The 16,887-nt window shown below is 39.9% G+C and overlaps 1 protein-coding gene across 1 annotated transcript in view; it reads left to right on the plus strand.

Moving 5' to 3' along the window:
• kctd16b (potassium channel tetramerization domain containing 16b) overlaps positions 1–13,069 on the plus strand; it is a 111,282-nt gene extending 98,213 nt beyond the window's left edge. Inside the window, exon 2 of the mRNA XM_075486730.1 lies at positions 9,254–13,069. Coding sequence (XP_075342845.1) covers positions 9,254–9,717 — 464 coding nt within the window. The 3' untranslated portion in view covers positions 9,718–13,069. The remainder of the gene's footprint in view (positions 1–9,253) is intronic.
• The last annotated feature ends 3,818 nt before the right edge of the window (positions 13,070–16,887 follow it).

Raw genomic sequence — 16,887 nt, forward strand, 5'->3', positions numbered from 1 at the left:
ATATAACTTTAGCAACATTTGAAACATTTTCAGGCGAGAAAGTAGTCGTTTAGACCCCCAAGGTGTTGAAAATCTGACAAAATACCGGCTATTTACAATTTTGTTCCCACGAATTTGTCGCTACTAAAGCTAGCCGCAGTGAGCAACGCACTTCCGGTTTTGCCGTTCGGCCCGCCGTCTTCGACTGGGGATTGCTCTCAGATGTAAGTTTACTTCGTTTCCCTATAAATCTAAAGAGAGCTAGCTAATGGAAGGCAATATAGCTGTTATATAAGCCTGTTCGCCGGGCGCAGCCATTGTTTACCTCTCTCTGGGACTTTTTTTTTTTTTTTTTTTTTTTTTACCTCTCTCTGGAACTACACACTGAAACGTCGCACCTCTGTCGTCACTAGGTAGCCTGGCCTCTGACCCCGCTCCTCACGATTTGATTGGCTCGATTAAGTTTTGATTTAGAACCTCGCAAAACGACCACAAGTGACTAGACTAGCCCCGGAGCAAATTCCATTTGCGGCATCTAGGGGCGTCTAGATTTCTAGGCTAGTGACGTTTTGCAAACCTGTAAAAATGCATTTATCAATATTCAAGCTTAACAATGTCTCTCTTAATTCCCTAAACCCAACCATGTTTTTATCAACATCTAAACCTACCATATTTTTCTTTTGCCTGACTCCAACCAACTGTGGCTGACAGTGAAGTAGAAAAGGGAGAAGTCGTTGGACAGTCACGTGGGATTCAAACTTGGTTCTCTTGTGAGGAATTCTGGGGTGTAACGCCAGATGTAACATGTAATAATTCAGCAGTGTCATATCTGTGTCAGGTTCCTGGAATGCAACACATGACCATGTTACAATCTGCTAAGGAGAATGTAAAATTATTGGTACCTTAAAAAAAAACTAAAAAAAACAAAGACAAGTTGGGATTTTGAAAGGCAGACGTTATACTTTACACAATGATTTTGTAGCTAAGAAAATGCTTTTTACTGTTTCTAATCCTTTATTTTAAAAATGGCACATTTTGCAGTGTGGACCAATGTAGCCATCACACATTCTGGTGTGAGACTGCATTAATATGTGGGTGTCTGACTCATTCTGCCTCAGACATCTTCTGACTGGAGTCATGAATCTCAGGAGCACGGATCATTTAAAAATAATGCATTCAAAATACCTGATATGCCAACAATCAGTAAATTATTAATTACAAGTAAAAACAAGTTATTTAACCTATAACTATGTCACCGGATATGCAGCATAGCCATCGTCACCTCATGTCAAATCCCTGAGATACCTCACGCAGTCATGGCCTCAGTAAATCTTGTGTTTACAAATATCCCCAAGGTGATCAGTCCTAACACGAGTTATTCCTCCCCTGCATAATTAAAATCTGACAGTTTGTGTAGCTTTCCAAACTCTGAAACCTTGACCTTTACTGACGGCACCTCCATCAGTGTAAAATTTGAAGCTCCAAAGCACATTACCAGCATGCATCATTCATCTCTGGTAAGGAAAATTACTCTAAGGGCGTCTGAGCTATCCAATCTAAAACAAATGAGTGTTGACCCATGAACGCCATTTAAGCTACATTTCCAGCATCATATATGAACTCAGTCCACACTTTTGGGGCTGAATCAGTTTATTTTGGAGAAAAATAATCGTATGTAAGCAACACGAGTAATTAAAAAAGCAGAAGTAACAAATGAGTCGATAGAAAGAAATAAAAATCAGTTTAATTCTCGCCTCAATTAGCACGACATCAGAACCCAGGGGCGGATTGGCCGTCTAGACTTCTGGGACTTATCCCGCCGGGCCGGCCGGCCTAAACATAATGTCAACGGCCCTTGTAAGCCGACTGGCAGCCCGTAGTACTTAGTACTTGTGCACTGAAGTGTTCATGTTTTAGTGCGTATGGCTTATTAATTACGCACTAAAACATAGTGCCCCAAGTGCACAAGTGCGCCATCTGAGATTCAGCCCTAGTCTACTCAAGTGATGGTAAGCATCTAGGTCTGTTTCTGGCAAGTCCTTCTCCTGCAGTTCTGGAGTCAAGTGCAACATGGAAGGCAAACGAAAAGAAAAAGGAGGTGCTGAAAAAGCCAGGATTAAAAAGAAGAAAAAGCTGGAGGAGGAGGCATCTAAGTGCTCAAAAATTACGGATTTATTCCACAATCCACGCCGGCAAAGTACAGGTAAATGACATTGTTGCATTGACATTGGCGTGTGCTAGTCAGGTTAGCACACAAGCTAGTTTAATTGTGTGTATTTAACATGATGTGTTAGGACCTAAATACTCAATGACACTTGGATTTGCGCATTTGTTTGTTGGTATGAATTAGCTATGTTCAATTTCCTCTATAATGTTAGCATTGCCACTGCTACCAGAAAGTCAAATAAGCAAAGTTATGAAAACAGCGTCGTGTCACCAGAGGAGGAAAATTGGCTAGCAACAGAGGACGAAAATTGGCTAGCAAATGAAGGCAAGCAAGCAAGGTTCATGCAGGCTAATGGTTTAAAATATTTTTTTTCAAAAATGCATGTTCACTTGTTATATCCGAATTGAGCTATTTGAATATTGAATGGTTTCAGGAGAGTTGTTTTGATCTAAATGGGCTACATATGGAACGAAAATGTATTAATTATTATTATTATTATTATTATTAATTAATCATTACAATAAATGGGACCTACTGTGGTATCCTGAGTTAATATTTCTTACATGCAGTACTATACCCATCCCCACACCAGTGTACCCATGTCACATGAGATACATGTGCAGACAATAGAGTAATTAGTTAGACTAGACTGAAGAAAATAAACACGGAATAAAACAATACATCGCAGGCAGAGTAAGTACGTGGCTGGCAGCAGCAGCATTCACTTCTTCTCCTCCCAGGTTCCCGTACTGCCCCCAGTATGCCACCTAGTGGCACCGCACAGAATACAACAAAAGGCTTTTATACGCTTTTAAATCTGCACTAGCATTAGGAGGTGTAGGCCACCAAAACAATTACAATAGATTTTTTTTTGGTATGAGGCCGGCAAGGGAAAAATTGTCCCGGTGGAAAAATACTTCCCAATCCGCCCCTGTCAGAACCCTAGCGTAAAACCTAATGAGTAAATGCTAGCCTACACATTTACACTTATTTACATTTATTTTTACCTTAATTAAGAGGAAGAATAGCTTTTACAATAACCATGACAGCTTTTCAACACTGCATATTAAAATGTCCCTCTGAGAGCATCATTACGATATCACTGTGAAGATTAAGGAGACATCATTTACTAATTTCACAGATCTCGGTTATGAGTGCTTAGATTTCACAGTTTATGTAAGAGATGCTCTCTTCTCTCCTTTTCTTTTTGGACAAATTGTCACGAAGCTCAAGTTATGACAGAAAAAAAAAGAACCGGTCAACATAATGAACAAGGCTAATAGCCCCTCACAGTGCCTGCCAATTAAAGCAGCATGTGACCGTCAAGACTAAGAGGATGAAAACTGAGAGCGGGTGTTTCATCAGAAAAATCACATATCACATGTATAGATGCTAGGCCCTGCACACCCTTGCACTTATGAGGAGGCCCTTTAAGACGTTTGTTATAACCTTTCTACTTACTGTGTTCATTTTGTGTAGACAAGCAGATTGTCTTTAAGCCAATTCTCCAGTCTGGGGCCATTTTTCAAACCACCAGTCACGAGTCTGCATCTCATTAATCAGAGGACCCACCATTCCTCCAGAGAAAATAAATTAACTTGTGTTCCTAAACAAAGGTTTGAGGGAGACACCATCACACACCTTTTTATACATACAGTAGCTGATAGATTTTCTAATGATTGTGCCACAAATTACATTTTTGTGATAAGAAAACGAGATATCTTATCACAAAAATGTCAGTTCTCAGCTGTTTTTCCCTTTGAAGGCCTCCTGCTTGTATAGGTGGAAACGCTGAGTGTCTTTTCCCTGGATCATGTTGACCCTGTTGCCACCTGTGTGTTTTTAGAGAGTGAAGGTGTCTGCCTGTCAGGCCGTTTTGAACGCACCAGTCAGCTGATGACTTGAAGTTTTTCTCACTTTTACAGCGTGCCCTTTTATAGAATCATTTAACTTTTTGTTTCTGCAATCGCTTTAAAACACAAACATGTTCTCCTTGTAAAAGCAAACACAACTCTTTGTGTAACACCAGTGTTTGATGTGCTTCAACCACACAAGGCGTTTTGCGTTATCGGGTTTTTTTCCCCAACATGTGTGATTCTAATTTGGATAACCTCACAACCTCGATGCCGTCAAAGCCTTCCACACCCCCTGTGATCTTTGGTGTCCCTCTTAGGGAGCAGTGAGCCCCAGGCTGGGAGCCACTGCTCCATCTGTTAGACCAGTGCTTCTCAAATGGGGGTACGTGTACCCCTTGGGGTACTTGGAGGCACTCCAGGGGGTACTTGAGATTTTGAAAAATATATTTAAGAAATAGCATCAATTCAAAAGTCATTATAAATATCAATTAATATAAGTTCAGGTATGTTTACAAACACAGCTGGCAGCGGGGCAGGTACCCAAATGGCGACGTTCTACTAGAGCGCGCAACGTAACAGTGGCGCGACTGATAACCATGAATCGCATGTTCAGTGAATGCATTTGCCTTTTACATGATAGACGAAATAAATCACTGTCGCCTTGACAACCCAAACAATGGAGTCCTGGTTAAAGCGCGGCAGCGGTGCTGATGAGAACACAGAGGGACAGGTGACAAAGAAGGTAAAAACACAGCAACCCCCCCCCCCCCCCCCCCCCCAAATTCCGACAGTATTCGGAAGAATACGCCCTAATGGGATTCACGTCCACCAGCTCCAATCCTCCCATGGCATTGTGTTTTTTCTGTGGGGATAAGTTGGCTAACAGTGGAATGAAGCCAGCGCACCTCCAGCGTCATCTCAAGACAAAACATGCATCTCACGTTGGTAGGGAACCTGAGTTTTTTAAGAGAAAACTTTCGGAATTCAGGTTATCTCAAGACACAATGCGGAAAGCCTCCACAACATCAGCCAAAGCCCTGGAGGCCTCTTATGCGATGTCTTTGCTCATAGCTAAAGCGAAGAAACCGTTCACTATAGGTGAAGACCTGCTTCTTCCAGCTGCTGTTGTGCCTCAGCTGGAAATCCTGCAGCAGCATCTGCATGGACGCAGCAGCATCAATGACGGGCCGCACGAGAGGACTCATCGTGCGCATTAAAAAGGAAAATCCCGACGTGAAGTGGACTCACTGTGTGATACACAGGGAGGCATTAGCGTCCAAGAAAATGAGCCCTGAGTTACATGACGTCTTAAATGACACCATCAGAGTGGTCAACTTCTGAACTGAACAAACTGAATACATCTCTGCAGGGAAAGGACACCAGCATTTTAAACCTGTATGACAAGGTGGGAGGCTTCCTGAAAAAAGCAGAGCTGTGGAGAAGGGCCTGTGCACAGGGAAATTTCACCTGCTTTCCTCAGGTGAATGATTTTCTCTCTCGTGAGGATGTGAACAGAGCTCCAGTCAAGTCCATCATAGTGGGATATTTGACCAAACTGATTCAAGATTTTCATTCTTACTTTCCTGACATAGAGGAGAAATCTGCACAGCTGGATTGGGTCAGAGACCCATTTCTCTTGTCTGAGGCAAACAGAAGCAAGCTACCTGTCACTGATCAGGAAGAGCTCTTGGAAGTGTCATCTGACCGTGGCCTCCAGATGAAGTTTGCCACATCCACACTCACACAGTTTTGGGTGTGTGTGAAGCAGGAGCACCCTGACCTGGGGTAGAAAGCTTTGGAGCAGCTACTAACCTTTGCCTCAACATATTTATGTGAGGCCTCCTTCTCTGCAAGGACTGTGATAAAAACAAAGCAGAAAAACAGACTGAGCCTGGAGAGGAGACTGATCACAGCAGTTGGCTCCCTGCCACCAAGACTGACCAAGATCCTTAGCGAAGCACAAGCACAAGTTTCTCACTAAAACAATACAATCTTCAGTGCTGACAGTCTGTAAGTTTGACATGCCAGTCTTATTTTGATCCTTAAAGAACATTAGATACATAAATTCATTTTTGTGAACATTTTCTGTGCACAAATATAATGATTTTATGTGTTTATTAGTAAACAATCGAGTTTATAAATTCAGTTTTAAACACAGACTTAAAACAGGACACTTTGAGTTGATTATATTTTGTGCACAAATCTTTATTTATAACTAAGTTATTATTATTTTTAAAGATCTTAAGCTATTTTTTATATATATTTTCATTTGCAAACAGTTGAGAAGAATGCAGTTTATTTACAGTTGCAAAGTTTAATAAAACAGACAGTGTTGACACAGTGTTCTACGTCTTTTTTTCAACAAAAATTGCTTTGCGCTGGTTAGGGGGTACTTGGCTGAAAAAATATTTTACAAGTGGTACATCACCGAAAAAAGGTTGAGAATCCCTGTGTTAGACTATGTGAGCACTATAGACACTTTGTGCACACAAAAGCTGAAAAGTGTTAATACCAATGGTAATTAAAAAGATCCAGAGCCAGTATGGGTGAAAAAGGGAGTATTTACTTCATATACAGAAGGCAGCAGTGTGTAGGCTATGTATGAGCATGCACGTGTCATTTGGAGTTGGTGTCAAGCTGTTCATGAAATACATCTTCTATTTGTACTTGTAAATGTATTTATGATGTGCGGTGGCTGTTTATGAAGGATACTGTGGGGAGTAAACACTGGTCCACTGTGCTGTGTCTCCACAAACAACAAGCCAAATATGCTGCTGAGGATAAAGGGAATTAAAAGCAGACAGGCTTTTATTTTAAGCAGTGTTATTTATAGTTCTGTTTGAAGTGAAATGCTCAGCAGCACATGAAAAGAACAATTGTGTGATACTTTTGAACTTGACGAATAGGAGAAGCATGCTAAAGTCAGTCTGTCAGGGCTTGAACGTGGGGAATTGTAGATGAAGAGAGGCGGGTCTGAAAATCAGAGGGAAGGGTGGGGCGTGAGTGTGCCTCAGGGGTTTTGATCTCTCTCGTCACTAAACAGAGAAGAGTCCATCGGCAACAGATACCCCCTCAATTATTCAGGAGGTTAGCATGAAAAATAAATAGCTGCTTCCTGCAGTGAGAGGTGGTGCAGCTCCGGTTCTGAGTCTTTCAGGCTATTGTGCGCTCACGGAGAGATCAGGCTGCTTTCTCTCCCAGCAGTAACAACAGATCACTGCCTTTACCCAGTTATTGGCTTGGACCTTAACTACTGGACAGCTGTCTCGGTCTCATCAATGCTGAAACACTCCACTACTTTCTTGACACATATTGCTGATTAGTGTGAGCTCCAGGGCTGGTGAAGCAGTTAGTCTTCCTGGAGTTTACTGATAGTGATGTGGTGCCTCTAGAAACCACCCCTATAGATCAAAGTATTGCAAAAAAAAACAAACAAAAAAAAACCACATCTTAGACTTAGATGATGGAGAGTACTTCATGATGTTAAAAAAGAAAAAAAAGTTTTTAAATATTGCACACATATTACATCAGCTTATTTTCAGAGTAAATGTGACTCAAGAGAGTGTGTCAGATGCATAAGGTGGTGAAGAACACCGCTTCAACTCGTGTTCTTGAGTCAATTATAACAATATGAACCAATCAAATTCACCGTTTCATTTTAAACAAGAGATGGCATAAACTTGAAAGACTTCAAGATGAAATCTGAAATAATTTAAAAAATATGGAAGTGGTATAAAAAGCTCAAAGAACTTAAAAACTAGCTGTAAAATTTTGATGTCATATTTATAAAATTACAAATAATAGAAGCCAAACTGAACTGGGAATGATATTCAAAATCCTACCGCTACTCATGAGCAATAATTCCATATAAAAACACAGCAAAGAGAGAATAGATACAGCAAGTCAGAGATTCCAGGGAAGACTAAGATGGGATGAACTCACCTCTCCTGACAATGGATGCTCATGCTCAGCTCCAGTCACATGCAAAGCCCTGTTCTAACCATAAACCACAGTACTCATACTGCTTATCTTAAATAAAGAAACCTAGGGATAGTGTTAGAGACTCAGAATATTATGTGAAGACGAACAATTTCCCCAAACCTCCACGTCCCTGCAACAGAGCAGGGAACACAAGATAGTCTGTTGCTTATTACATAACAAAGACAATTTTAAAAGGTGGTTGATAAAGGGTTAAAAAGTAAAGGTACTATTATAGGGGGAAGCCAAAAAAAAACAAAAAAAAAAACAGTAGCAAACAAATTGTAATAAATAAACGATCAAACATGACTCACTCCAGACTTTTGTTGAATTACAAATCCCCATACAAATACAAGCTGATCAATATATTCCAATGGCCTGAATTAATTAGGATACCATAACGATTTTCATAGTTTGATCCAACCTTGACTGTGTATGGTATTGACAGTGGAAGATGTGCAACATGTTGGTTGGAGAAAACAATAGCAGAGAAATCAAACTGAAAATCTTTGTCCAACTTAACAGGATTCAGGTTTATAGAGTATTCCAAGCAGTAAACATAGTGAATGAGTTTAACATTTGGACTACTTTGGGCACAACCATAATATATTCATTAGGCCGAACTCTTTACACAAAGTTTATAATCATCCTTGAAATCTCAGAGCAAAGCAAACAGACAAAACTTTGTAGTTATGTTGTGTTGGACATATAAAGCCTTAAAATGCCTCTTGAATGCGCTTTTCACACATTATAGATGTGACTTTGATGGAAAATATGGCAAAAAATTCTTTCAAATCCTGAAGAAAATCTGTACTGCACAGACTTCTTCTGCATTCTGTTCACGCACCACTGCCATTAGTCTTTTACTGTGCATACATGTGTGGGGTGTCACTGTGCTTTCACTGTCCTCTTTCAAAAGGTTTCAGCTCTTCCACTTGTCTCATGTGACAGCATGAATGTATGAGGGTAGTTCCCCGAACAATGCGGGCTTGTCACACAGTCACCCAGCTCACTTCTATGATTAGGCTGCAGGAAAGCCAGTTGTTCCTGATGTCATGTCACTTTGTTCGAGATGATAGCCATTTGGCATTGGATAACTTTTTGTCTTTGTCTTTCTTTAGTGCTTCTTACTTTGCCTTTCTTCTCCTGTCTGCCTAATTTGTGTCTCTCTTTGTGCCGCCCTCAAGTTTTCCTTTTCACAGTGACTGGTCCGGAAAAAGTAGCTCTGCATAGAATTTAACATTAGCACCCCTCTGCTTGTCTCTTTTCCCAGGTGGTCCATCACGTTGGTCCTCCCCTCCGTGTGACTGTTGCTGCAAGAACCACAAGGGTGACGGTGAAGGCGAGAGCGGCACCTCCTTCAACGAGCTCTCCACCTCCAGCTCGGAGAGCCACTCGGAGGCCAGCTCCCCCCAGGGAACAGTCATTTGTGGTCCTGTCAGTCGTCAGTCACACCCCCATGCCAAGGTCCAAACCCTGGACAGGCCACTGAAAAAGGGGCCCGTCACTATGCTCCAACAGTCTGAACAGCGACGGAAGAGTGACTTAATGCGCACTCTTACAGCCAGCTCCCGCGACACCAGCATGTGCAAGAAAAGGCCCGCGAAGGAGAAGCTCACCGTCGAGGAGGAGCTGGAAAAGTGCATTCAAGATTTCCGCAAGATCAAGATCCCAGAGAGATTTCCGGAGAGGAAGTACATGTGGCAGGCTGACCTGCTGAGGAAGTATCGCCTCTGAGCATGGAAGAAGGCTGCAAGCAGGAAACAAACAAAAGGCCAAGGATCAGTTTACGTGTCTTTTTGATCATAACTTTTGCAGCAAAATCAAGTTTCTAGAAGAACATTCATGCCGGGAGGGTGAAAGTCTTCACTGAAGCAAGAAATTATCATTAACAAGAAAACAGATTGTTCTCCTTGACATATGTAGTATCTATGCGTGTGTGTGTAGTTTAGGCCTACTGCAGTCTGTAGGTATGTGCTGTAACTTGCTGAATGCATCAGAGCTTTGACTAATTTATCCCATAGGACCAGTACAAGTGGGCTAACTTAACAACCAACTGAAAGCCTGTCGATGGCTTCACCTGCTGTTACTGATGGCTAATGGACTGGACACAATGTAATTTGCCATCATTTCAATGAGAAAAAACAACACAGAAGCCACATTTCTAGTCCAAAAAGACAAACGCTGAAATGGCTGTGAATGTGTGTTTATATGTGTGTGTGTTTGCACCCAGGTGGATTGGAGGTCACAGATGAATCTGCATCGGGACCCATTAATTATTCAAGCAGTTCTACCAGTGCTCTCACCATAAATACACCCAGAGATCTCTGCTGCCGGATTGATTACTTTTAGGTGATATTTGGGGACCTCCGACACCAGAGAGTGGGAGATTTTCCTTGGCATCTTAATTCGCTTCTTTAGGGTATCAATTATGTTGCGAATGTGCTCCGGGTTGATGTGTTGATTTTCACTATGTTGACTAGATGTTGAGCAATATCCGGGTGTGAGGGCTAAGTGAAAAAGATAGTCAAGCCAAGGGGGAATGCAGAGGTTCAATAAACTTCAATAAAGATTAAGCACACAGATACACACACCTTTCCATCTACTGAAAATAAGCGACTTTTAGCCCTATTCACGTTGCAGAACACTCACCGACAGTCATTCACACATACGGGCACACAGAGTGATCAATCATGGGGTTGTTTAAGCCATACTCAGTACGACACCTGCGATAAAGATAGAATGAGGTAGGATTGCTGCATTTGCGGACTGTGTCAACACAGACTGATGCTTTCTATACCAACTGATGACAAACTAATTAATAGCTATTGATGATGGTTCTGGTAATAAATGATGTAGGTCTTATTTAGAGTTATGAATGACGCCCATAAAAACAAGCTGCTCAAGTATTCAGTGAATTATGCATTACCCATTTATTCATTTATACAGTCCTGGCTCCGTCAGAGTTAAAGTGATGTAAATGTGGCTACAGAAACAAAGATGGCAGACAGCTATTTTAAAAGAGCACAACAGAAGAATACAATTTAATTTCCTCAATAGTTTGATTGTTTTTTATTATATCGAAAATACGTGACTTAGACTGCTGAGCAAATTATTTCAGGGTGAAAATTAAATGGTCATAATGTAGAAAGCACACAAAGCATTCACTGATGTGGAAATCATAACTCAAACCTTTTTAAGGTGGGGACCTGCCATGTGAACAGTCGTTCACAGATGAGACAATTCAAAAGTGCCATTGCTTAACATCAAGAGCAATGCATTGGCAAAAAACCCAAAACATTTGTAACTTTCATCCATGCAGAAATTAATTCAAATAAAATGTGTATTTTCATTGATTTCGAACAAGTCCTTTATATCTACACACTTGCAATGAGAGGAAGGGAGCTGTATTTAGTTGGATGCATATATATTTGCCACTAGATATCACTAAATCCTACTCACTGGGCCTTTAGGAGAAACACGTTTAAAAGAAAAGACGGAGGCAATGCCGTGTATTTATATAGTTTAACAAGATGATTCAATGTGAGGACATAAAATCAATTCAAACAAAGAAAAGGTTTCAAATAGAACATGCAATAAAAAGTTATGGGAATTTTGGAAAACCATTAAAACAAATAGAACCAAACACTTTCTAAACCGGGGATTTGGTAAAAAATTCGCTCTCTGTTAAAAGAAGTGGGTGGATTGGAAATGTTCTCTGTTTGCAGATATTTCATTTTGATTACAACTATAGGTTGAAATCACATTCTACAGTATTTCGATAATTTGATGGAAACTTGTGGTAAATTACGGAATCTGCTTTGGGAATTTAAAGATATTAATGAAAAATCAGAGAAGTGCAGTTCTTAAACAATCACAGCTTGTTGCCAAGGAAAATTAGAAGCACAAAAATAGAATAAACATATGCATAGCGTATACATTATTTAACAAATGTTGATAAAAAAGAATAATGAATATGTTTTATTATAGTTATTTTTCTATCTAAAGGCCTTTAATTTAATATATTATCAAAAGCCCCTATGTTGCCCATAAAATGTATTTCCTGTGAAAGAAGTTCACAGGCCGTTATATTCACAGGCACCCAACTGTCTGCTATGATACATTATAGTACAGAGTAAATAGTTGTAGTAGGTACTAGATAAAAATCAACCATTCTTCTCATGTCAATACATGAATAGGACTTATTTTTCTACATTGTTTGAATATTACATTTTCACTTTACAGTCATTTATCATATCAGTTGATGCTGAAAAATGTTAATCCAGATTATATATCATGTGTAAATAAATGCCATAGATCATACCGTGAAAGAAAAATGTGTTCTACTCTGTGTATATAACATATTAATTCATGAGGCACTGCTGCTACTCTGTTCTTAGTGGTGACGCAGTAGTCCTATGCTAACGTCAAACACCCAGTCTTAGTTTATCCATTGGTGTTGGGCCATCAGAGATGAAGGAAATATATTACATATTTACAGCTATAATAAATCACACGCTGGGTGTTTTGTGAGACAACAGTGTCATAAATGGACAGCCAGCACATTTTTCTCACTGCGCTGCACAGGCAGTCATGTGTGCCGAAAACGTTTCAGCAAGCCTGATTTGCAACAAATCAGACTTTAACCCCTTATGCTGTTATTTTTATAAACTGCCCCCCAAAAATGTCGACTCAGAAACACCTCTACAGCTGTGCAACTTTGGTCTCTACGTGAGAGACACTTCACAGAATTCTGAATTACTGGAAAACTCCTTATCTTCACCTGGGCAAAAAAAAAAAGGAAGATTTTGTTCAGCAAAGATTTACACTCTCATATCTGCCAAATTAAAATTGTAAAAGAGAGTAAATGCCATCCCCATAACCATGATGAGGTTATACTGACACTGCTCTATAAATTCTCAACTTTGTTTCTACCAAATTTGTTGCAAAGCAAACAAAGCACAACCAATGTTACATCCATTTTACTCTCATAATAGTACAACACTGAACAGTGAAGAATTCAGAATGACCAGGGCAGAGAGCTGAGTGGAAGTAGAGGTTAAGAACAACAAGAAATATCAGAAAGCATCAAATGTAGTTAAGGAGCTTTTGTGTCCACTCCCACCACAGCTTGGAAGGGGACGGTGGTTTTTGGCTCCAGAACAATGAGAATGAGTTGAGAGTTGACTTTTGGCTTTTAACCGAGGTTAGGACATAATGATTAATGTTCTTGATCAGTCAACTTGGTCATTTGTGCTAAGTCCAAAAGAGTTTTTCCTTTTTTACTCCTAAAGATGAGACTGAGGACTATGATGATGAGGGGAATACTGTCGTAAAGGCCGAGCATTGATTGCAAAGATTTTGCTACCAAGTATAAATCTGAGGAACACATCTCTGACAGTGTTCATTTCAGTACTCTCAAAATGAAGCGGAAAGTGAGAACATTAACATCACAGCTTTTGTCATCTAATTTCACATCACTCATCTGGTTGAGTGTAAAGCCAGCTCACAACAAAAGAAGCTGCCCTTTGTAAAAAAATCTCTGCACAGGTGGGGATTATCGTCCAGCGAGCTGGCGTGCTCTACACCAAAGGTAAAAGACAACACTTATAAAGTCGAAAATATTTTGCCTTCAGTTGATTTTTGCTTTACTTGAGACTGGATCCAAAAACTCAGAGGCTGTGTTTTTAGTTGCTGCTACACTTCGTATCTGATTAAAACGCAGGTGCAAATATGGTCCGTCGCATATGTTTTAGCATATTTTCTGCAAGGTTATTTTTGAGTCACATGCTGCTTTTTCTTTTCCCATTGTAGTTTTAGCAGAGACATAAGCCAGTACTAGGGATGGCGTTGGTTTGGCTCTGCTTGCTATTTTTAAAAATGTATTGAGTTTGTTTACTTTGCTTTGGATTCAACAACGAGGCTGGTCACTCCAGTCTGTCTAAGAGCACAAACATGCTGTAGAACAGAACAGGAAAGGAAAGATAAAAACCAAGACACTAGCTGGCCTTTAAGAGCAGACTACAGCTGTTTTTGCACAATGTATAAAGATAACACAGAAATACAAACTAGAAAGTATTTGAAAAAAGAGAAATATATCAGCCACTTCACATGCACAACACAGCCAGAAATAATGTGTCTGTCCTTAACAAAACAGATGTTGTATTGTAGCATAAGCTGACTGGTTTTTGCTCTCAGAGCACATGAGATGATGTTCAGCTGTTTGGGCTTGAAATTAACAAAAGATGATGTAAATCTTCTAAATGAGGTTTGTTTGAAATCAAATGCGATGTATCAAAAGGAAGAGAGACTGAACTCAATGTTTAATTTGTCAATTTTGTGTTCTTTCGTAGTGGCACCCTTAACAGTTTGACTAACTTTCTTACCTGAAGTTATCGTCATGGCCTGCAAATGAAACCAATGTATATGACTGAAGCCCTTTGTTTGTTTCTTCCTGCCACTGAAGAGCCTGCAAACAACAAAGGAAAGTATACCACTGATAGAACCATGGCTGACCTGGAACATACTGTTTGAAACAAAGGCTGTCTGTTTTGGTGTAAGTTGATGTGACACACGCACACACACACACAAAGGAAAGAAAAAAAAACAAAAAAAAAACAATGTGAGCATGTTGGTATACAAAACTTAAAACAGATTTAACTTAGTCTGTTGTTGTGAAAAAGATTATGTTCAAACTGAATATTTGACAGTAAAAAAAAAGATAAGCACAAATGTGTGATGATATGATAGTTGCTGTTCCTCCACAGGTGTATATCATTATCAATTAAAAAGTCAACTACAGTGTGACCAAGTTCCTGCAAAACAAAGCAACTCTCATCGGGAGCTCACAGCTAATGGAATACTTCTGCAAATCATCATGGAAATATGAAATGCTTTTTTTGGGAACTGTAGAGCTATAGAAGTCTTTTAAGCATTTTTTTCTTTTTTTCTGATCTTGAAATCATACATTGAAACACGACTGAATTGTATGTGAATTGTGGAAAGCCTGACATCAGTGGTGAGAGTTGCTCTGTAATCTAGGTGTGACGTCCTGTTTCCATGTCTGCCTTTAGAGACGGTACAATTCATCTGACTGTCTTTAGATACGAAGCATATAATCATTTTGAAAATGTATGAGTACAACCAATAAACAAGACATTCTGTACAGCGACCCATGCGTTGCATTAATGCTCAATATGTGGTGATCATAAATGTGTGTGTGTGTGTGTGTGTGTGTGTGTGTGTGTGTGTGTGTGTGTGTGTGTGTGTGTGTGTGTGTGTGTGTGTGTGTGTGAAAAAGCTAATTTAAAGCTAAACCATGTTCTTTTCCTGGACCCAGGGATGGACTGGGACTAAAAAACAGCCCTGGACTTTGACTCGGCTCAACAACGCCTGGTGCAGGTGTCACAATACTTAAATCATGGCTCATGATATTATACCATCCAAATTATATCAATAGCAATGATGTTGACAGAATGTTGAGTTAAGTGCATAGTATTCCGGTTAATTTTGAAGAAATGGTCTCATCATACAGTCCCTGTGGCTGAACCAATACAGAACAGGTATAGGTAACAGGTATTTTTTTTAAAGGTATTATGTATCCAATCGATTATAACAGCACATTCTATAATCCATTCCATGCCATCCATCATTAAATAATTTTATTATTTAATAATCTTAATTTATGCAGTTGAGTAATTAATCTTACCGCACAAATAATAAGTCAAAGCACAACAGTCCTTGTCAGTCTTGTAATATTGTTAATATTTCTTAATATTATGGCTGTGTGTCGCATTTTACAGGTAAAATGTTTAAAGTTTAGCTGTTTTAACTACTATAATCATTGTTTAATTCCATTTTTATGCATTACTGAGCAACACAAACTGGGTATAGATAAAACATATAGCAACATCTGCTAACATCGGTCCTACCAAGTAACTGTCTTTCTTCTCTGTCATGTTCCAAACTTACTGAGAGGGCGCTGTATCTTTTTGCGGAACTTCCACCAGCTCATCTCTCTGTCCCTCGTCATCACATCACCCCAATCACTTCTTGGATGCTGCTAAAATTGACATAAACTTGTGCTGTATTGCTGCTGAACATTTCAGTAAGTTTGTGGTATTTGGCGGCTTCACCATCTTTATGTCGCTTTTTTTTATTTCCTCGCCTTCTCAGCCCCACCCTTTTTCTTTACGTTTTTTTTACCAGTGTTATCCATATTTCATATGTTTGCTTTACTACAAAGTTCTTCTTCTTCTGCTCCTTAATTGGTGGGCACAGGCGGATGGCATCCAACTTAAAGGTGCATTACTGCCACCTAGCGGACTCTAGTGTGAAACAGTAGATTAGCAGTGGAAAAAACCAGGCGATGACTGCGTGGCGCAAGTACTGCGGCGTGCGGCCGCCGGCCGTCCTGGAGTACCGACCGTTCTGTGATTCTCCAGAACACAGAGATGGCCAGTCCGCCCCTGCCTGAAGCTAACCAAGTAGTTTTGTGACAAAACACCATCTGTTTTATTTCACAAACAAAACCAGTTTTGGAGTCAGATAATAGCTAATCAATGACGTCAGTAAAACAGAAAATAGAATAGTCAATCAGGGTACTGAGTTAAAGTTTTTGGTTACATGCCAATGCCCAAATTGTCGGACACTTTTTTCCTCCTATGGTCGCTAGAATGACGCTAGGTTTTTTTTTTGTTTTTTTTTACCTTACTCCCCAATATAGAATTTTTTTTATTCAGCCTACATAAAGAACATGCATTTTGTGGCTTGTCAAAATGGAAGAGAGAAACGCGCTGCAAAATTCAAAACACATGCAAGAGAGAAACGTGCTGCAAAATTCAAAACACATGCAAGAGAGAAACGCGCTGCAAAATTCAAAACACATGCAAGAGAGAAACGCGCTGC

The sequence above is a fragment of the Odontesthes bonariensis genome, chromosome 16 (genome assembly GCF_027942865.1).
Source record: "Odontesthes bonariensis isolate fOdoBon6 chromosome 16, fOdoBon6.hap1, whole genome shotgun sequence".
NCBI lineage: Eukaryota > Metazoa > Chordata > Actinopteri > Atheriniformes > Atherinopsidae > Odontesthes > Odontesthes bonariensis.